Consider the following 22295-nt stretch of genomic DNA (forward strand, 5'->3'; position numbering starts at 1 on the left):
ATATTCAAGGCAAAATAACAAAGACTGAGCACCTTCTAGTGAGTGTGGCATCTAAATCTTAATATTTTGAGATAAATCTATGTTTTCATATGTTGGGACCAGAGATGAAGAAAAGTCACGTCCCCACACAGCCTATGGGAGCATGTTCTTTGGTCTGGGGTACTGGCTATCCCTCAGCTGTCCCAGCAGAGTATGCAAAATTTAGAGACAGTATGGTTTCAGCAGAGGTGGGATGCTCACAAGTCACATTTATTTATATATAACATCGTTGTTAATTTTTGTACAGTGTTTGCTTTCCTCTCTCAGGTGTAGATGCCATAAAATCCCATCACCAGTTCATCCGTTAACCATCACCGTAGTCCCTTGTGCTCATTCTGCCCTTCTTTAATCCCTCTTCCTTCCCTTCCCCTGCTGAATGTCTTCAGGTTACAGTTTGCCTGCTAGTCTTGTCTTCTTCCCCTGCCCTCCTCCCACCCCTTGTTTGGTTCCCCTGTTTCCATTTTAAAGAAGGCTTTGAATAATAAACAATATATGGATAGTTAAATATTGGAACGCAAAGGTTGAAACCTCAGAGAATCTAAGACACAAGAATAATTCTTGATTTTCATGTCAAATCTTCATACTATACAAGTTTCTAACCTAAGGGGTTAAAGGTTAGAAACATTTTTATAAGTTGCAATTTGGTATTTGAAGTTATCAGTAACCATAACTTATCTCTTATAAGATATTTACTTTGGTGAGCAAATTGTATGTACAGAGTTTACATATTCCTCAGAGTCTTAGGAATGCAGTTTTTAATAAACTTGATTGCATTTAATTTAGGAAGGAGAGGTTCTTACTCGGATGCATGCGGACAGGTAGTTTAGGACAGTGGCCTTGAGGGTGAAGGCCTCTCCACGGACCACGGAGTAGGGCAATGTGAGCTCCACAAAGAAAGGCTGGAAGACTCGGAGAGAGGTGGGAGGAGAGAGACCAAGTCCAGTGTCCTTGGACAGGCAGAAGGCTCCTGCCTTCCACTCTGTGATGGTATCAGGGACTGTAACTCCTACTTCAGCCACACCTGATGAGCTGGGGAGGGACAAGGTGAAGAACAAAAAGAAAAATCAAGTCATAAGTTCATTTTAGGAAGAGAACTCCTATAAGTGACTTCTTGTCATAGCTTGAATTCCCTCAGTAGGAATACCCATCAGGCAGACTACACTCCAGCCTCGAGATGGGAAAATAGAAATCTTTTTCTTCCCATTCTGTTTTTAATTCTAATCTATGTCAGAATCCCCATAGACAAATAGTTGTGTTATAATCTGTTATAAGCAATATAATTATAAACTAAATATGTAGTTTGAGGTTGCTCTGAAGTTTTCCTCTCTAAAATTCTGTTCCATTGAGAGGAGGTTTATAATTTTTAATTCTACTGCTACTGTATATTGTTGTCTTGACTGATTCTGTGTTTAATTCAAGATTTTTGTCAATAAAAATCTCTTATAGGTGTTATCATGTGTTATTTTTAGTACTAAGCCTATTTTCTAGAAATTTTAGTATTAAATTTATGCAAAATTTCTTAGCTGTGTTGTAATTAGGTCAAACTTTATAAGAGATATTTAGTTAAACCTCTCCTGAGAATAGCAGTGTGTCTAAAAGAAATAATTGGATATTAAAAAAATAAACTAAGAATTGAAAATTGTGAGGGCTCTATATTGTTACATCTTCTGTGTAGGGAAGTTACTTACTCTGCCGCGACCAAATCCCAGATCCACGTCTCAGGGAAGTACTTCCGCACGGTCTCTGTGAGAGGCTCCGAAATATGTATCATGTTCATAAACTCACCAGCTGTTCGCAATTCAGCTGAGACTATGTTGGATGAGGGAGGAGACAAACAATGAAAAAAAGGATAAAGCTATAAGAAATTGTAATACATACTACAAAAGAAATAACAGATAATGACTCAGTTAAGAACCAGGAAAGACTGGATGGGTACTAAGAGAAATCTTTGAGGAGTAATATTTTAGCTGAATTCTGAAGTACTGGGACAAGGCTGAATTGAGCAAGGGGAGAGAAACATAAGCAGGGCACATAGAGAACTAGATACAGGAGGAGAACTTGGATTGTCTGTGGGGCAGAAAAAAATCCCCTGTGATTACTTCACATTGTACAAAGTAGAGGGGCTGAAGGAGGACAGGAGTCAAATTTTCCATTTAGTGTGTTCCTCTGTGGGAGCAAAGGAAAACTATACCCAGGCATCATGACAGTGACTTTGAAAAACAGTTTACAGGTGCTACAGGGTCAAGGAAAAGAAAGATTTGTTATTCTTAAGTTTTTCAGAAGATCAGAGTTAGGATCTCTTATCTTATTTACTTTCTGTTAGTTGATGTTCCAGTAAAAAAAAAATTGTGCACACACACTTACATAGATAGACTAACTGTAAATCTTACTGCTAAAGGGTTATAAACTATATAAATAATGATAAAATTTACAGTAAGTTGATTTAAATTCCATATAGTTTATTAATTCTCACTGAATGTTTTCCTTAATTTTTGACACATTCTTGCTTGTACTCAATTATATCCCTCAAAGCAAAGAAAATGAAGGAAAAGATGAGCAGCTTGGAGTATATCAAATTAAAAAGCTTCTGTAAAGCAAAAGAGAGATTAACCAAAACAAAGAGACTTTCCTGATTAGGAGAAAATTTTTGTACACAGTACTATGATAAGAGACTCTAGGAAGGTCTCATACCACTCAACAAACAATGCAGTCACAAAGTGGGCAGAAGAGCTAAAAAGACACCTCTCCAAAGAGGAAATGCAAATGGTCAACAGATAAATGAAAATATGTTCAACATCACTTGTAATCAGGGAAATGAAAATCAAACCCACAATGAGATACTACCTTATACCAGCGAGAACGGCACATGTTAAAAAAACTAGCAACAACAAATGTTGGTGAGGATGTGGTGAAAAAGCAACCGTCCTACACTGTTGGTGGGCTTGCAGACTGATCCAATTACTATGGAGAACTGTGTGGAGATTCCTCAGACTACTAAAAATGTTTATATGACCCATATGACCCAGAAATTTCATTCCTAGGAACTACCCAAAAGACACAACAACACTAATTCAAAATGATACCTGCCCCTCGATGTTTATTGTAGCACTATTTACAATAGGTAAGATATGGAAACAACTCAAATGCCCCAAAATAGATGACTGGATTAAGAAGATGTGGTATAAACACACAATAGAATATTATTCAGCAATCCAAAAGGCAAATTCATGCCATTTGCAGCACCATGGAGCTGGAAGGGATCATGTTCAGTGAAATAAGAAGGAAGAAAAAAGAAACATACTGGATAGTTTCACTTACAGGAGGAGTGTAGGTGAAGCAAATAAGGGGCCAGGAAAAAATGATAATAAAAAAATCCTCAAATTAGCAGTCAGCTATTAATTGGAGATACATTGCAGGGGAGAAGTGGAAGAATGGACCAAAACAGGGGAAGGAATGTGTTTATACAAGGAACTATGGTGATGGTGCATGGGTGAATTGGTGGTGGTAATTTTGCGGCACTATACCTGAAAGGAGAAAGCAAATAAATACAAAACCACAAAATAAAAAAAAAGAAATTTTATAAAATTTTGTATAGCTATAAGACCTTAACATATTTGAACCACAAATCCTTTTTTATTTATCTGCATTTTTCTTTAAAGGAAACTTTATGTTTGGCACATCATATTAAACATTTTTATTGTTTTTTTTTTTTTACCTGGAGAAGCTAACAGTCTTTGAGATACCGGCATCATATAATGTTGAGGCTCTGAACATACTTTGGGTTTATGAATCTTTGAGTTGGTGAATACCTTTAAGCCCATATCCTGTTAAAAGAAATATCACCTAATCAGTACATAAATACTATTAAATATATGTGTGTGTATATATACACACACATATACATATATGTACATGTATACATATATATACATGTACATATATGTATATACATATACTTCTTTTTATTGACTTTAGCAAATAATCCAGTTAGCTTAATATTGAACTTTTAATGTTCATATCTGTCAAAAGAATATTAGTATACTTACAGAAGTAATTTTACTCTGTTTTAAAAACCCTTTCAACAGTTATTTTATACACATGATATTTGAAATATCACATGACAGTAAATTTCAGTAAAAAGAAGAAAATTGTTTAATAAGCCCCAAAAGTTCCAGTTCTAGCTTTCTTGCTATTAGCAGATCTGCTACTATTGGTAAGTTCCTTGACTTTACCCTCAATTAATGATGTGAAGGCATTACAATAGATATTTTTTTCATTATGTAATATTTTGTGACCTTTAAGAGTGACGACCTACTATATAACTAATTTACCTGTAGGAAGCTATACATATCTTTTTCATTTGTATTTGATATTGGAGAATACATTATTCCATTGATATAGACATTTTGGTGATTGATACACTCTCTATCATCTTTCTCCCGTTGATTCAAACTCTCAGGGAAACCATCGAGATCCTTTACTGGTAGCAGGTTATAAACCTGTACAAAGGGAAGAAGGCCAAACTTATTTATAGCATATTTTTCTTAAGAGAAAAAAATTAATCACTATCAACTTTCTTTGAATACCTCCATTGCTTAGATAACTTATAGAAATTTTTTTTAAAGATGTTTAACAAATTGGGGAAAGAAAACAAAACATTCTCATCTAAGCAAGGGTAATGATAACTTTGGTACAGTTCAGAGGCAAACACCAGACTCTACTAGAATGACTTAAAATTAATTAAGAGAAATCAAGACCTACTATATTTGAGACTTTGGAATGATAGTTATATCTCTACCTCATAGGAACTGTTTCATTTTACTGATGCAGCTTGCATGTAATATAGCTAATGGCCAAACACATGAGTAAGTATATATCTTCTATATAAGATAGGATAGTATGTCCCAGGTATCATTCATGGGAATAGAATACTCCAAATCTTCCAACATTATGTAAAATTGTAACATACTGGAAATGATCCTTTCAGATTCATTTGAAGGGAGAGTAAGAGAGACATAAAATATTGATAGGTGTACTGTATTATATTCATAGGAATTTAAAACTTTTTGACAATGAGGAACTTGTTGGGAAGATGGCATCAGTGGAAATTCCTTGCTTTGCTCTGAAGTCCAGATAGGTACAGAACCCAAAGAACCCCAAAGCGTGAGTGCCTAATGATCGCATGGGGCCAGTGCTGACTATGACAGGGGAAATGCAGAGAAAATTCAACTTAAGGAAGCAAAGGGGTGAGTGGAGGAGGAGGAGGTGGTTCATACATATGCCCAAGGGAAGGCAAAGCTGATTGCTGGAACCTACCCATTGAAGATTCAGGCATGAGTGCTAGGGCAGCCAAGCAGCCAGGCCCTCTAGCGAGCAAGACAGAGCTCTGAAAGATATGGCCCACTCACCCTCTGCATTTCCCTCAGGCCCACTCACCCTCTGCATTTCCCTCAGGAGTGGGCTGTTGCAGGACTGAGTGGCTACAGTGAGGTCGCATTGGAATGCACTGGGGTTGCACGGGGTCCAGCCCACAAACTGCAGCGTGCAGAGACCCAGAGGGCACTGACACAGGTATGAGCTGAGCCAAGACCACACAGCACTTTCAGGAGCTCTGTGCTCCACTCACACCAAATTACAGGTTAGTGCTCTTTTGTGGAGCCCGTCTACTGGGAAGGTAGAAGCTCTGCATCCTTAATATTCAGAAAGTAAATAATAGAGGAAGAAGGATCATAACCAGCAACCTGAGTATTCACACATGACAAAACTCCAGAGCCCAATGACAAAGACATGACAGGTCTTTTCTTTCTATTGGATATAGAATTAAAAATTGCATGATAAAGAAATTAAAAAGAAAAACAGAAAAACTGATCAAAGATGTACAAGAAAATTCATAAACACATGAATGTCCTGAATAAAATGAATGAATGGAACATTGAAATTGAAGCTTTAAATAAGAAAATAATGGAGATGCAGGATGTAAATCATCAGAAGAGATAAATTCTGGGAAATGGTATGGAAGTAGAATAGATCAAGTGGAAGACCAAAGCAGTTACCTTGAAGATGATGATACATGAAGAATCCAGGTGGTTAAGAAGAGTTACAAAGAGAGAAAAGTGAAACACTTCCCGAATTAATCTGACTCCACGAGGAAATAGAAAAATGTAAGATAATGAGGTATCCCTGAGGGGAAAGAAAGAGAAAAGGAAACAGAACATAAAGAAATAATAGAGGAAACCTTCCCAGACCCACAGAAGGAATTAAACATACTAATCCATGAAGCTAAAAAGCAGTAGGATACCGAAAGAGGAGACCCACACCAATGCATCTGGTAGTAAAACTTCTAAGAACTTAAGATAAGGGGACTATTGGTTTAGGAGAAGCATATAACCTATAAAAGAACACTGATCATTGTATTTCTCTAAAGAAACACTGTGGGCAAGGCGAGAATGGAATGATATAATCAAAATACTTAAAGTGTAAACACTGCCATCAAAGAATATTTTATTATGCCAGATTCTTCAGATATGAGGGAGAAATAATGGTCTCTCAGACAAACAGAAGCCAAAGCAATTTGCAAATACTGTATCTCTGCCCCAAGAAATGTTGAAAGGAGCTCTCATTTAAGTAAGAGAAAAACTTCCACAATAACTGAACAAGGACAGAATGACATTAGCGGACTTTTATATACTCAAAACCACTTTAAATGTAAATGGACTGAATTCACCAATTGAAAACAGAGTGGTTGGATTAGAAAACATCCAACTTTCTGCTGTCCCCAGAAATGCACCTGAACTCCAAAGATGAACATAGAATTAAGGAATAAAGGGTTGGAAACAATCCTACAAGCAAATGGGGCCCAAAAGAAGAGAGGTATAGCCATACTTCTAGCTGAAAAAAAAGATACACAGTAAGAAAGATAATAAAAGCAGGTATATATACTATAATAATTAAGGAAATAAAACATCAGAAGACATAACATTCTTCAATATGTGTGTATGAAATGAAGGCCCATAAACATATAAGGCAATTACGAGCAAATCTGAAAAGAGCCATTGGTTAAAACACATTCTTGACTGGTGCCTGCAAAACCCAACTTTCACCAGTGGACAGTCGATCAACCAGGCAAAAAAAATAAGGGCACAGTAGCCCTAAACAAAGAATCAGATCACATAGGCTTAACAGACAATTATAATGCATGACCCCCAAAAGGTGGATACACATGGGCCATTCTTCAGATTTGACCACTATTGGGTCACAAGATGAGCCTTATACATTTATGAAGACTGAAATTATACTAAGCATCTTCTCTGACCACAATTATATTGAACTAGAAATGAACCACAACAATAAAGCAGGAAAAATTTCTCATATGGAAGCTGAACAATATACTACTGAGCAACAAATGGATTAAAAGAAGAAATATCTCAAGATTCATGACAGTAAGGACTCAACCTTTCAGAACTTACAGGACAAGGCACAAGTAATACCAAGAAGGAAACGGAAACCCATTAACTTCTAGATAAATATAATTTTAATAGATCCTATTTTTCTTATTAGGCTTTTCTCCTGGCTCTGATCACTCTTCCTCCTCCTAGGGGCCTTTGCTAACCCCTGAAACTGATGAGAACTCACGAAGGCTGCAGAGAGCTCTGTCTCAGGACTCATGAGCAGCACACTCTGGTCCACAGCACGGAGGGCGCAGAGGGACTGAGGAGAAGCCATGACTCGCAGGAGGGCGTGTGAGGCCGGGAGACTCTGTGCTGGGCTGAAGCTCAAATCCACCTGTGGAATTGGGAAGAGAGGGCAGAAAGACAAATCTGCTTTAGGCACTCAACAACATTTCTGAATGTTTATAACATATCACACTCAAAGCATAGTCTCTTTGGTTTTGTTGGAACCTAAAGAAGAAGAATTAATTGAGCCATTATGGTGATACCGAATTATTCTGTTATTAAATTTGAGATGCCATTTTTGCTTTTGATAGATGGTGTGATGCTCATTAACTCTGGATGGAATGCAGTTATTTCTAGATATTCTTGTTTAATGTGGGCTTTTTAGTAGTCTTAAAAACATGCATACATATTTCCCCAATATTCCATTAAAAGAAGTCAACAAGATGCTCTGAATTGTACCATGTGGTAAGAGACAGTGCATCAGAATTTTGCACTAGGAATTAAAGTGAAATGACTTGTAAGTGTGATTCTGCCACTCCTGACTGAAAATCTCTAGGAAGTTCATTTACCCTTTTTGTTCCAGTGTTTGCCTGTGGAGACTAATTCATGACAATAGTAACTTTAGTCTTAGATGCTGACAACTTTATGACATAAAGCACTCACCTTATTGGCTAGACAATTTTCAACCTCATATTTTGCAGAATCCCCAATCACTTCCCCATCAGGTAAAATAGTGTATATGAGCAGTCGTGCGATGGGAGCGATGTTGGAGTCCACGGGGACTGACACAGAAAACTGGCCTTTCACTGGAGCACAGAAAGTTTAAGAAGCGATTATGGGTTAGATGTTTCCCCAGGACTGTAGTGAATTTTTCAGTCACACAAAGCCAGTTTAGGAGTATGGTCTGTTTAATGTTCTATCAGTAGACACAATAGATACACTAAACAGATGTAATTAAGTGTTGTTACCTCTTAGAACTCTTACTTAAGGAAAACCTTATCAAAGCCCTTTCTTCTCTCATAAGTCATATGATTTCTCACTGATAAGCTTTCGCTTACTTATATAACAACATTCTAATACTACTTAAGATTCTTCTACATGACTATCATTTGATCTGGACTTCACACTAGAGAAGAGATATAATGGAATCTGAAGTTGTGAGATATAGGAAGAGCTGAGTACATTTTATACTTAAATCCTCTTTAACCTTCTATGAACTCGTGTTTTTTTCTTTTTACTATGCTCCTTTGGAAGTTATTTCTTGATACTCATGTAGTTTCTTTGGAGGTTCTGTAAGTCTACTATGGTGTTTCTGTGTTATGAAGAGGGAGCAAAAGTAAGTATAGTTTTACTAATAGTTTGCTAGTAGAGACCTTTAGACACCCTTAGAATAATAGAAACCTTCAGAGGTTTATCTTAATCAACATTTATTCATGGGGACAGTCCAATTCATTGAATGAATTACCCAATTTAACTCTTCATAAGTCAAAAGGGAATTAACAATATATAGATATAAATTGACTCAACACAAGACCTAATAAGTGTATGATACTCCAGCATTTTACCATCTCATTTCTAAAAAATTTTGAGATGTCACTTTGAGAAGACCAAAGGAAACTTGTGGTTTGAAAATTTGGAGTAAGCATCGATTACAAAACAACAAAAGCATTTTAAATAATCAAGATAGACTATTTAAAAGGAAAACAAAAGAAATATTTGATAAAGGATGGAAAAAAGAAACATTATTGCTTTCACCTCAGTTTCTTTATTGGGGTGAAATGGAATGATCTCTATTTGAAACTCTTCCTGGTATTTCTGCAGTGTATGATTGCATGGATTGGGGTGGGGCAGAATTGTGAAATTATGGATATACTCACTGTCTCCCTCCTCCACAGGCAGTATATGAGTTCCAGTTTGGACAATGCCTCCCTTTGCCATTATCTGCAAAAAAGGAAATAAAAAGGAATCAAATATACTTGATAGAGATCTTACCCTAAGTCTTTTTCTCCATGTGATAAGCTTATTTCATCTAGTTCTGGCTCACAATACCTAGCATGAAAGAAGTCACTTTCAGAAGGAACATGGGTAAGAAGGCACAGTAGTGACGTCTAAAGAGTTCCTTAATTCCTTGTCTTATAGGGAGGCTTGGCTAGAGACCAGTCAGTACAGGGGCCTGCTTCTCACCAGATAATAGAATGTGAGCTCCTTCAGCCCCTGCAGGACCCGTCCATTCAGAATATATTGTGCTTGGATTTTCTGGGTTTGGCCGCAAGGCAGTTCAGGCATGGGTTCAAGGTGGACAAAACTCTTGCTTAGGGAGAATACAAGATTAGCAGTGTGATAAGCTTCCTCATGTTCTTCTGACAGCCATTGGTAACCATAACAGGGACTGTGATCTTTGTGTTTGACCTGATGAATTAGAAAAACAATATTATAGATTATATGCTGTAAAAATTAATGTTATCATAAACTATACTTATCCTTAACTAGGACTCAGAATCTTTTGCTCCATTGTAAAAAGCGAGAGAAAAGGATCCTTATTTAACTTGTTTATACAGCAGGCCTGATTTGTGCCTTTACAATGTAAAGACTCTTTGGGTGATATTTATACTTCTGAAGTATACAAGAGGAATCACTTGCTCCACTTAACTTGCTTGACATATCTTTTTCATCTTTCCTACACAAACAGAAACACTGGAACTATGAAAATTCATTGAGGAGACAAAAAAACCTCCAAATACTGAAGAATTTTGTTTGAGAAAGTAAATGAATTTCAAGTAGGTATTATAATTAAATGTAATATTGCAAACTTAAGGTTTTGAGAGCACTTTCTGCAAGCAGCATTAGTGTAAGAGTTGAGCTGGTAAATTAACTGAAGTCTACCATTATCTATACTATACTATTCTATCTATACTAGTCACTTGTCTTTCTCTATAGTTTGAACCCTAACTGTACTGGTATAGTATGTAATCAGATATGATGAGTTTAGAGAGCTTTTCCCCATTGTAGTAGTCATCAGATGTCCCTTGGACTATTCTAGGCTGACATTTTTTTTTTTAAGTTTTATTTATGTATACATGCAAGAGCTGGGGTGTAGGCCAGAGGTGCGGGGCAGTGGTGGTAAGAAGATTCACCAGAGACAGAGTGGGAAGCAGAGCAATCCAGACAGGCAAGGTCTGCTGTGCCATGTAGGTCAGCTCCCTGACTGGGATCAAACTGATGCTGCAGTGGCTGTCGATAGCTTCATACTGCTGATACATAAACCCTTGCACCACCAGGGAAGCCTCCAGGGCTGACTTTTTTTTAATGCTTCCTGAAGTTCTGGAGTCTTAAGCTTCATAGGTCCTATTAGAGTTTTATTTTAACTATTTTTTCACATAGAAATTGTTCTTTCCGAGAAAGAAAAATACCGGATGGTTTCACTCATAGCAGGAGTATAATGGGCCAGGCGAGAAAATAACAAAAATAATGAACAACCATATACCAGAGACATTTTGTGGGGGTGGAGTGGGGAATGGGATCAAAAAAGGGGGGGTGGGGAGAGAAGTGCACGGGATTATGGTGATGGCACACGGGTGACTTGGTGATGGGAAACCTGCGGGGATTACAATTGAGATGGGAAAAAAAATGTACAAAATGATGTAAAAATAAACTGTTATAAAATAATTAACAACAAAAAAGAAATTGTTCTTTCCTGGCTTCCTGTACCATCAACTTCACTTCCCAAGTGATAAGAATCCTTGTGCATGCATAACACTGTTTAGATGTCAACTAATATTAATAGTATATGTCATCATGGAAGGGAGTCTTAAAGTAATATTTTAATTTTTAGGATTATCACATAACCCACAGTATAGAAATCATTCAAGGCACTTGATTAAATAAATGAACATTTAGTTTTGAGTGTTAGAGGATTAAAATTTTACAGTATAAAACTGAATAAAGTATATTATTTATTTCCTTTTCATATTTATATGTAACCTCCTAACCTGATTGAAAATCTATTGTGATATAAAAACTTCTTATCTATATCTTTATAGATGAATCAAGTACTGTATACTATATAAAGTAGTATTGTTTTGGGCAAAACTCTGGAGAAAATTGGAATAGTGGGATAAAAAATAAAATAACAATTTATAAAGTATATATATTTGATATTATACTCCAAGGATGTTAAAAATGAGTTTACTGTTACAATATTTAACAGTTATTTAGTTATTTAGGGAGTTATTTAGTGATTTAACATGTGTTATCTTATTTAATACTTAACAGCAACCTGAAGATAATTACTCATGTTGCACTGTTCTACAGTGGTATTGTGAGTAGTGCTGCTATGAAAATGGACATGTAAATATCCTTTTGAGGCCCTGTTTTAAAGTCCTTCAGATATATGACAAAAAAGGGATTAGTGAATCATATGGTTAATTCTGTTTTTAATTTTTTGAGAAAACTGCTATACTGTTTTGCATAGAAGTTGCGCCATTTACATTCTCTGCAGTGCACAAGTAAAATCCACACTTAAACACCATAACATTGTACTGACAATGTTAATAAACTTTTCCAATGTTGACCTTAAATAGGTTTCTAATTTCTAGCTCTTTTATCTCCATTAAACTAAACATAACTTTGAAATGTCATCACTTTTAGGTTGCAACCTTTTTTTCCAGGGCTCTTCCCATCATTGGTAATTCCTTTGTAAACTTACCCTGATGGTGAGAGAGGTTCCCAAAACTTTGGTGGTATTGATGGAGAACTGTACCAGACCGTGCTCGTCAGTGGTAGCATTGGCATTATACTTTGCTTCGTTTGCTGTGATGAAGATGAGTTTATTTGGCATGGGGAGACCTTTCCCATCCACTAGACGCACCTGAGAGTTAAAAGCTGTGGCTCAGTTGCATGATCGATATTCTCTAATAGTTGCTAGACATGCTCATTTATTGCAAACATTTAACGAATGTGTCTTTTTACAGTGGATATGGTTTGAAGGATTGAGGCTATGTATGGTAAACAAAACAAAGTTCCTCCCATCATAGAGCTTACAAACTATTAAAAGAAGTCCATGCTAACTAAGTGCATAAATTATATTTACTTACTTAGTAGTAATCAGTTCTAAGAAGAAAAATAAAGCTGTTTAAAGGGATAGAATGATGAAGATAACTGGGAAACAGTAGACCTGAAAAATGTATTGTTGGAATTTTAGAAGTGCTATTTAAAAGTATTTAAAAGTACATATAACTTTTAGAGTATCACAGAACACACATCACACAATAAGAGAAACTGAACTCTGTGATTGTATGGATTAGTGCTCTGAAGCATAAGAATGCAAGTATACAGTTGTTAATGCATTGTTTCCTGTGCTTCTGAATAGCTGCTTCTCTGCCTAGATTTTTAACCTTTTGGAACGAGGGCAGATTTTTTATGAGACAATTTCCATATGAAAAATGTAAAATTGAGAAGAATCACAGTATTGATTCAGCAGATGGCATGTCCAGAGCAGATTTCAAAGATGCTGTTTCTTTTTCAGTGTCAGCTACTTTTGGTAAAAAGAAGCAAAACTGGCAAGTTGGATTAGTATTTGTAGTTAATTGGCAAGATCTGAGGTGGTTCGGATTTTGGGCCGCATGTACAATGAGGAGAAACATACAATTGTGGTTCTTCTTTTTCAGTGAAAGAGTATGTTGTATTTATTAGGTGATATTACAGTTTGATTAATGAATTGAAAAACTATTTACCTGCCCAAAGAAGGGGATCCCTTGTCTAAAGTAGGGGTCCACTTTCACAAATGAGAGTTTGGTTATGGTTCTTGTTATTTCACTGGACCCTTTCCCAATTAATTCCACCTCTGAAAAAAGAAGAAAAAATGTTCTGTTTGGGAAGGATGATCTCCTTGAACTTCTGATACTACCTCCTCCCATTTCATAATTTGGCAAAGGAAATAAATCAGTGTCTATTGTTTCTTTGGCCCATACTCATGTAGTACACAAACCTGTTCCTTCTTCTTGGATCTTGGCCTCCACTTCAAGTTTCATTTCATACTCTTGTCTCTTCATCTGGAAAATCTTGGTTTTCACTTGCTTAGAAAAACAGCCCTGGCTATTTAGCTATGAGGTGATAAAATAAAATACAAAAACATTGTATTAGATCAGTGGTGAGATTTTTTGGGATTACATAACCTAGGAATTTTCAATGATGATAGTACCATAAATATTCTGGAGGGATTAGTTATTATTACATTTCACAGCACTGTAGTTTGTAAATGGCAGGTTTATCCCTTAGTATTTGATAGTCTATAGAGTGAACGAGATACATTAACACTGGGTAATTGTATTATAGCAGGTAGTTTACTCTTCACCAAATTTTGACTTCCCTCCCTCAGAATATAACTATGACTGCGAAGTGGTCACCATCTAGGGACTCTACTTCCTTGATGTGTAGGTGGGATCATGTGATACACAAGGATATGTCATAGTCTCATAGAATGAGAACAAAGTCAACTCCCTTTCCAAGCATGGAGACTTAGGATGCCTGGTATTAGAGATGGCTAAACTGCATCATTCTAGGTTCTTCTAGCATACATACAATGAAAAATTGCAAGAAATAATTTCTATTGACCTAAGTCACTGATGTTAAAAAGTTATAATAGCTAATATAAAATAGAATTTTCTTACAGATTGCTCTTTCACTGAGCAATCAGTTAGTTCCACGGTGTAACCCAGTGTTTAATCAGCAATGCTTTTGGTGTTAGTTACTAGAAGGGGTCAGTTATCCACCTACCTGCTGACTGAATTTCTCACATGTAGCCCGTGACTCTTTACCAAAGCAGTTGTTAGGGCTGAGATACTTCCTGCACATGCTCAGAGTCACATGTCCTGGGACAGGCTTTCCATATGTGTATCTGTTATAAGGATATTTCCAAATGAATCAAAGTAGACGTTGAATATCTACACTTCCTACCTATTTATACTCTTTAACTGCAGTATATTCACTTTCTGTACTTAACTATTACCTTTGTAGTGCTCTCACAGTGTTGGGGGCAAGTAAAATAAGCAAAACCCTTCTTTTTAGAAATCTCCAGTGTAAAATGCTGAAATCTACTACAATCTTCATTTATCAGATCTTTTTCCCCCTTAATTTGTAATTTTTACTTTCATCTTAAAGGCTTTCTTATTACCAAAGTTACACCTTGTTCTGAAGGGGGACAAATACTAGCACAACAACAAAAAAGAAAAGAAATAAACACCCTCAATTCTACCTGGAAATACAAACTGTTAATACAGTGGTATTGCTCATTTCATCATCTTCTCCCCATGTGTAGCAGCTCTACTGTATAGAATTTTATTTATTTATTTTGTATAAAATGAGATTGTCATAAATATGCCATTGACAATTGCTGTGTTTTTGAAGACATTTTTTCCTTCCCTATTTAAAATCTCCTGTATTGTCTATATTTGCAAGAGTATTGGTCTGCCAGTTACATGTGAGTGTGACTTTGGTGGCCATTACTCTGAGATTGTTCTGGGCTAAGGACTTAGGTGAATAGTGGGTGCATTCCGACATGTTCTTTAGGTGGGACTTAGGAGTAAGAGTTCTGCCTGCTCCTTCTGTTCTTGCTACTGCTGGCTGACTGGAGATGGGAGAATAAGATCCCAGAAACATGCACTTTCAAGGTTGAGAAGGACCATACTGAGACATAAGATTCAATCTCTTCAGTAAACATGTCTGTGCATAGAGGTATGTGACATGACTTTGGTAGAACGTGAGTTAATTGAGATTTTGGTACAATGCCTATCTCTGCAAGTTTGAATCTAAGCTATTTTTCCCTGTGTGAAAGTGAGGTAAATGGTCTGTGGATAATTGCGTTTTATCTACAACCTGGTGACAGGAAAATCGCAACCTTTCATCATTATCACCTTTATGTGTCTGTATATGTGTGTGTGTGCATGCTTGTGTGGTTTTGTTATGTTCAGAATCAATCCTAGTAGCATAACATCTTTAGAAACAGTTATCTGCCCCACTGTAGTTATAAAAAAGTTGGTACAGACATAGAAGAAAATAAGGAGGAAAAATAAAAAAGCAACATAAAAGGAAAGTTCTGGAGATGGAGAACGTTTAAAGATGGGGTCACACCTACTGAGCATATGTGGAATATACTCACTCTTTAGCTGAGTCTTTGGCCCAGAACAAATATTTGTGCTGCCACTGTTCTTAGACCCATTACCCAAACATCTCAAATGGTGAGTCTCTTTTGAATGATTCATTTTAAAAGATTTAAAACACATAAACTCACATGCCACACACCGACACATTGACCTCTTCTTCCAAGATGGTGATTATCTTTGGCATTGTTACTTGCACTTCAAACTTGGGAAGCACTGATCATTGGAGATAAAGGAAGCTGGTGATTAGTTTTCAATTCTTGAGGGAATTAATATTTTGATGTTCTCTATAACAATTTCCTATATAATATTTTGGGAATAAGAAAAGTTAAGGTACTCTCCCATATATCTATCTTAGTCTCAAGTGGAGATTCTGGTTGAGGGACTACTTCAGATTACTGTGACCTTAATGAAATATGACAGACTCCACTAAAATAGGAGTGTTTTACCTTTCTGTGGAAATTAAAAATTGCTACAAAAAATAATCAAGCTATACAAAATTCCATTTATGACTCATAGATGGTCCTCATTGGGGTTAGTAGGTAGGATTGTTTCTATTCCAAGCCAAATCTCAACCCATGGGAAATGGAAGGATGTCAAATAAGCTCCAATTCCAGGCACTAGAAGTTTAAGGAGAAATGTTCCATGATTTTCTATAATCCATACCAAATTCCTCCACGGTGAAGGTATGCTCTGTTCTTCCACCTGATGCCTTCTGTACTACCACCTTGTACAAGCCCTGAAAGGGCTCTGAGGAGAGAGGAAAGGCCAGTTGCTTGAGACCATTCTCTAACTTGAGGTTCTGCCATTGGGTGATGCGATTTCCTTTGGGGTCCTATGAATGCATTAATTGTAACTTAGAAAAGACCTTAGAGAATTAGAGACAATGAAGGAAATGTATAGAAACTCATGTTATTCATAAAGGACATGGTTGGAAGCAGACATGAACTACATCTAGTACTACATGAGTTTGAAATCTTCCTCTGGCAGGTTTCTGGGATATTGTAAGAGCCTCTCAAATAAGAAAAATTCCCCTTAATTTATTGCTTTATGTATAATTATGGCTTTTAACCATAATTATATGTAATTATGTCTTTCACATTGCTTACCTCAATGTACACAAGTGGAAGCTGTAAGGCAAAAGGGAAAAGAGTTTAGAATTGCTTTGAAATATTCCCAATTCTGATCTATAAGCAAGTTTATGTAAAATAATTCTCTTTGTAGTAACACACAGATTTTCCAGGTATTATTAATTATAACCAACTCATAAGTAGTGTTAAAAAGTTATTATACCATTAGCAACAAATTAATATGTGCACTGCCATTTCTTAGGAATGGGAAAATGAGCTCCTTTTCTATGAAAATTTTATAGATTGGAAATAAATGTTAATGGAATTATAAATAATCATACTCAGATCCATATATTAAGATCGGTCACAGATTTCTTAGGTAGTTCTAGGAAAAGTTCAATATTTAATCATATTGAATAGTAGTTATTAAGTACCTATATATGCACATAGACACGTTTGTCATATCTGTGGTAATGTTTTACACACATTGATACATGTATGATAATACTTTGACATATATAATTAACATATATTTAACTTACTTATATATTTGAGATGTATACATGAAATATATATAAATTTAACAGGTCGTAATAAGTGCCAAGAAATAAAATAAAGCAAGGTTAAGCTGGTGAGAGTGATGAATGAGGTGTCTGATTTTAGAAAGGGGAGAAAAATTAGAAAGTAGGAGGCCAGTTTCAAGTTATCCAGTCAGTGGTTTAGGTTAGAGGTGATTTGGCCAGAACACTTGATAAGAAATAGTCTTGTTATGTTTCAAGTTAATGTGATTGTTTGGTGAAGTGGCTATAGTTGTAAGAGAAAGAGAAGTGAAGATTATGTCCTAAACTCTTGCCATAGGAACCAGAGGGGAAAAAAAATTACCTCTTTAGATAAGAAAATGTGGTAGAGGAATAGACTGTGGGAGAAGAAAATTAAGACTGGTTTGATGTCAGCAATATACTCAAAATCATTTTTCTAATAACTTTCATGTTAGTCTTGAAGAACAAATATTTCAATATTTATTACACTCATGTTCCTTTATAGAAGATGTGTTTGAGAAAATTCAGAATTTTTGAGATTGCTTGTTTGCTTAGGCTATTACTTGTATATTTTTCTATTTGCCTAATTGAGAACTTGCTATAAAATTTAATTATGTGACAACTAAGTACCAATACTCAGAAAGAATTAACTGTTCTTTTGACTTGGGATTCAGTTTTAAAGGAAGATCTTGCACTGCGGTAATGCCAGAAATTATTGTTATTGATACCAGGTTGTTTGTCTTCCTGGTCCACCCCTAATACCAGAAATAGGCTTCCACCCTATTTGTGCACATAATAATGATTCTAGATAGATGTCAGAAGACTCACCAACTCATCCAGGGGGTGAAAATTCTCATCCAACACAACAACACGAAACTGCACTGAAACAGAAATATTTTACATGAATCCTAAAAACCTTAAACAGGCCTGCAGATCTATACAACAAAACATTAAGGAATTGTAGGATTCCTTATTAGAGTTTTGTAGGGCCCCATTGTTGTAGGGCCTTTGACTGAGGAATACACGGGGAAAGGTGATCTTCCCTTTTTGAAGTTGTCCTTACTGTAGGCCTTTTCTTACCTGTCTGCTCTGGTTTGTAGATGGGTTTGTCTGTCTGGACAAACACCAGATTCTCTTTCTTTGCCACCACCACTAGGGTCCGCCTCTTGAATTCTTGAGTTGGTCCTTTCACGTGTATGGTGAAGAACATTGCCTCCTCACTGGATGAAGATGCTGGAACCTGAAATATAGAAGGGATCCTGAGCGTGCATTTAGTCTCTCAAGTGTCCTCTCCATCACCTGTGCCACTTCCAAGAGCTCTTGCCCTTGCAGTTTACACACACACACACACGTATATATATAAAATTTCACTCCCACATCCTCATCAGGGAAAGCTGGCATGACTAGAATTAACTGTCATTTTACAAATGGGGAAGCAGAACATAAGATAGAAGAGAGTTATAGTATGGGTGATGCGTCATATTACCATAGGGGGCTTATGTTGAACACTTGGCCTATTCTGCTACATTTTTATCTACTTTAATTTTAAGGAAATGTAATATTTTCTTTTTCAGTAGTATACACTGCCATTTTTTTTCTGGATAATAGGAATTTTTCTTTGATCATTAAGTTGATTTTTAATATGCCTATAAATATTTAGTTCCTACTATTGGAACTTCATGCCCTGCTTCTTTAATTATTTAGTCAATACATTAAATTTTTCCCCTAAAATCTTTGCCAGCCTCTCAAAGCCTGTTGACTGAATTCTAGATCTTATAACCCTGACCAATAGAAACAAATAGACTGAGTCAAACTGTTATACTCACAGTGAAAGAAACACAGTGGAATAGGTCCTTCTCTGCCACTAGGTCAGTGAAGAGGCTCCTGTTCTCCCTGACAGACTCCAAGGAAGCATGCACAGTCACTGTCTCATTCAGGTAGCTCAGCAGGAGGCAGCTCTTCTCAGGGGTCCCACCATGGAGCAGAGAGGGGACCAGCACCATGTACTGCCTGGATGGAGGAGCAGTTAATGGGCAGTGTAGTAGACGAGACTCTGCTACCAGCAGCGTTATACTCCATCACTACTGCACTCTGGTTAGTTCTGCACCAGGGATCATGAGGATGATCCCCGTTAAGTGTCATGTGTGAGAACTCTTCCTTTCTATCATCAGTGCCAGGACAGTGAACGTTTTATTTGAAGTGAGCCTGAAATAGATTATAATTTACAACTACATCTCACTTTTAAAGAACCCAAATGTGGGAGCATCTTACTTCCAGTAAAAATGTTAGTTACATTTATTCATGTTGTAAATTTATTTTCTTATGGATTGCTGTTAAAAGCAAGCAAGTTCTCACTCAAGTGAGATACTACAAAAATCAATCAGTTTACAACACTTTCATTGAATATTCAATATCCCTGTGGAATTGGAACAACAAGTATAATACTTGCTGCCATTTTACAGTACAGACTGAGATTTCAAAATAGTGAGTCATTAGGTTAAAGTCTCAGTTGTGGTAAGCAACTAATTAATAGAACCTTCATGTGTTACCTAACCCTGAATGTTTGCATTTTAAATATTTGCCTTTCAGCTCTTGGTTAGACAGTAACTCCACCCAAAATTCACCTCCTAGTGATTGAATTTTGGGCTTAATTAACTCATGAGCAGAACAGAAACTGTTCTGATACCTTATACATAGTTTCACTAACCCTGTGGTTTTCAAACAGAACTAAAATCAGATAGTATGCACTACTTACATGTTTTCAAGTAAATATCTCTTATCACAAGTCTAAATAATAGCAAAGATAATATAATATTTTGATTTAAAATAGGTTACTGTTTTATAAATTTCTGATGAAATCTTGGAAGTAACATAGTGATAAGATAACCAATGTGACCTTTAAAAATACATCAAAATGTTCTTTTTGTAAGATCAGAAATTTTATATCTTACCCTTTTTCTTCCTTAAATTTTTACCACACATAAATTTATCCTAATCTTCTTAAGCTTCAAAAATGTTTTATGGAACACGTGGGCTGCTTTATTAAGAGTCATAGATAAGTGTATATATACACATATAGGTAATATACATAGGTATATACATTTATCTTTAACTCTATTAAATTTAATGCAACCATGAAGTTGTAAATGTTAAATATTTTCTTGTCGGTTGACTTATCTTCAAAAATCTTAGGTACACAAATGATGAAAAGAAAAGAAATATATTACAAGTTAGTAGTCATATATATGATATAAAGTAAAAATGCTTTTGAAATACATCTTTAATGAGAATAGAAAGCTATTTTTATATTCATGGGTGGATATTACTTATTGCAAGAAATAAACAAGATCTAACATCAGTACTGTTACTGTATTTGGTTTGTTTATATGTGAGTACCGAAAAAGTTGTTTACCTAAAAGTAGATAAATGACCGGTAAATAATTACATAACTATTGCTACTTGCATCTCCTGCATTTCACGACAAAGATCATCAGGGTCCTGTTATCAAGAATTGCTCCTAATCATCCATCAATTGGTATTTCCTTGAGATCCTTGTTTAGTTTGTTGAAATAAAGAACTCATCACCACATGATTTGCAAAAGGATTGTCTGTCCTTTCATGATTTCTTTGTTTTCTCTATACCACCATAAGCATTTCAAATTGTTCTTTTATTTGGCACCAGTAGATTTTTATGCTCCAGTACTATAACATGGTAATACCTGACTGAGGAAAAGGTTTGTCTCTTTTTTATAAAATTGAAGATAGCTAATTAAGAAAGGGAAATAAGAAGACTAAATAGTGTGACCTCAAGCAGATCATTACAAATGTAAGGATTTTTAAATTGATTTCTTTAAAAAACTTTGTGTGTTTCTTAACACATTTAGAGATTCAGAGATCCTGAGAGTTGGAGAAAAATAGTTAAGAATAAGAGAAGGATAAATAAGCCAGATTTATAAAAATCCCATAGTTAGAAGAGACCGTTGAGTGAAACAAATGACAATTTCATAGGAAAGATAACTGGTGTAAAGGAGAGACTGGAACAAAGCAAAGAATTCTTAAGTTTATGCTATATATGTGAAACTTACGGTTTTCCAGAGATTGAGGCATCTTTAGGCAGGAGAACCAAAAGGAGTAGAATAACACTTGGATGAAGGAGTTTGTTCTTCCCCATGCTGCAGGGAGAAGGAACCTCAGGAGACCAGGCTGTATGTACCCTACTCCCTGTAATTGCTCTGGTCCCAAATGCCCCTCAGAGCAACTAGGCTTTATGCTCCTCTTTGTGCAAACAGGAAGTTCCACCCACACAAGGTGTCTAAACAAAGTAAAAGTCTCTGAAGGGTCTGGGGGGGTCATTGCACTCAGGGGCTAAATAGAATTCCTGGACTGGGAAAACCCACATTCCTGCTACTGCTCTTTCTCTGGGTTTTGCTGTAAAGCAGCTAATCGGCTTTTCAGTCCCTTCTTTCTGTTCCTCCTTCCATTTCCCCACAGTGCTTTTCATGGCACTCCTCACATCTTTTGCATGAATAGTTGGCAAGGCAGGCTACAAGTTAAGTAACACTGACCAGGCTCTAAATAGATATTCCACTACAAGTCCTGTGCTGCAGTCCTCTGTTAGATATGTCTATCTTAAGTACTGATGCAGTTTCTGAATTCAGTCATCTTTAATGGAAATGATATTGGATTAAACTAATAGGTTTCTGACCTTAGGGATATTATTGGATTGCAGTCACAGAACCAGGCTATCTAAGATGATAACAGAAAATAATCTTCCTGTATTGAGAAAGTTTAACTGTGACAGGAGAAATAGTCAGACTT

At 36.1% G+C, this 22295-nt stretch overlaps 1 protein-coding gene across 1 annotated transcript in view; it reads right to left on the reverse strand.

The window, feature by feature from the left end:
* The window catches only part of A2M (alpha-2-macroglobulin), a 36092-nt gene extending 14335 nt beyond the window's left edge, over positions 1 to 21757 (reverse strand). The window contains exons 1-19 of the mRNA XM_012732574.1: positions 21563 to 21757; positions 19304 to 19487; positions 18558 to 18717; positions 18306 to 18358; positions 16978 to 16998; positions 16535 to 16703; positions 16000 to 16084; positions 14487 to 14607; positions 13699 to 13813; positions 13445 to 13554; positions 12418 to 12579; positions 9897 to 10121; positions 9590 to 9653; positions 8376 to 8518; positions 7672 to 7821; positions 4371 to 4538; positions 3755 to 3863; positions 1728 to 1848; positions 840 to 1068 (exon numbers count right to left, since the gene is read on the reverse strand). Of these exons, the coding sequence (XP_012588028.1) occupies positions 840 to 1068; positions 1728 to 1848; positions 3755 to 3863; positions 4371 to 4538; positions 7672 to 7821; positions 8376 to 8518; positions 9590 to 9653; positions 9897 to 10121; positions 12418 to 12579; positions 13445 to 13554; positions 13699 to 13813; positions 14487 to 14607; positions 16000 to 16084; positions 16535 to 16703; positions 16978 to 16998; positions 18306 to 18358; positions 18558 to 18717; positions 19304 to 19487; positions 21563 to 21648 (2475 nt within the window). The 5' untranslated portion in view covers positions 21649 to 21757. The remainder of the gene's footprint in view (positions 1 to 839; positions 1069 to 1727; positions 1849 to 3754; positions 3864 to 4370; positions 4539 to 7671; positions 7822 to 8375; positions 8519 to 9589; positions 9654 to 9896; positions 10122 to 12417; positions 12580 to 13444; positions 13555 to 13698; positions 13814 to 14486; positions 14608 to 15999; positions 16085 to 16534; positions 16704 to 16977; positions 16999 to 18305; positions 18359 to 18557; positions 18718 to 19303; positions 19488 to 21562) is intronic.
* Between the last annotated feature and the right edge of the window lie 538 nt (positions 21758 to 22295).

Source organism: Condylura cristata, unplaced genomic scaffold (assembly GCF_000260355.1).
Source record: "Condylura cristata isolate star-nosed mole 26May11 unplaced genomic scaffold, ConCri1.0 scaffold00034, whole genome shotgun sequence".
Classification (NCBI taxonomy): Eukaryota; Metazoa; Chordata; class Mammalia; order Eulipotyphla; family Talpidae; genus Condylura; species Condylura cristata.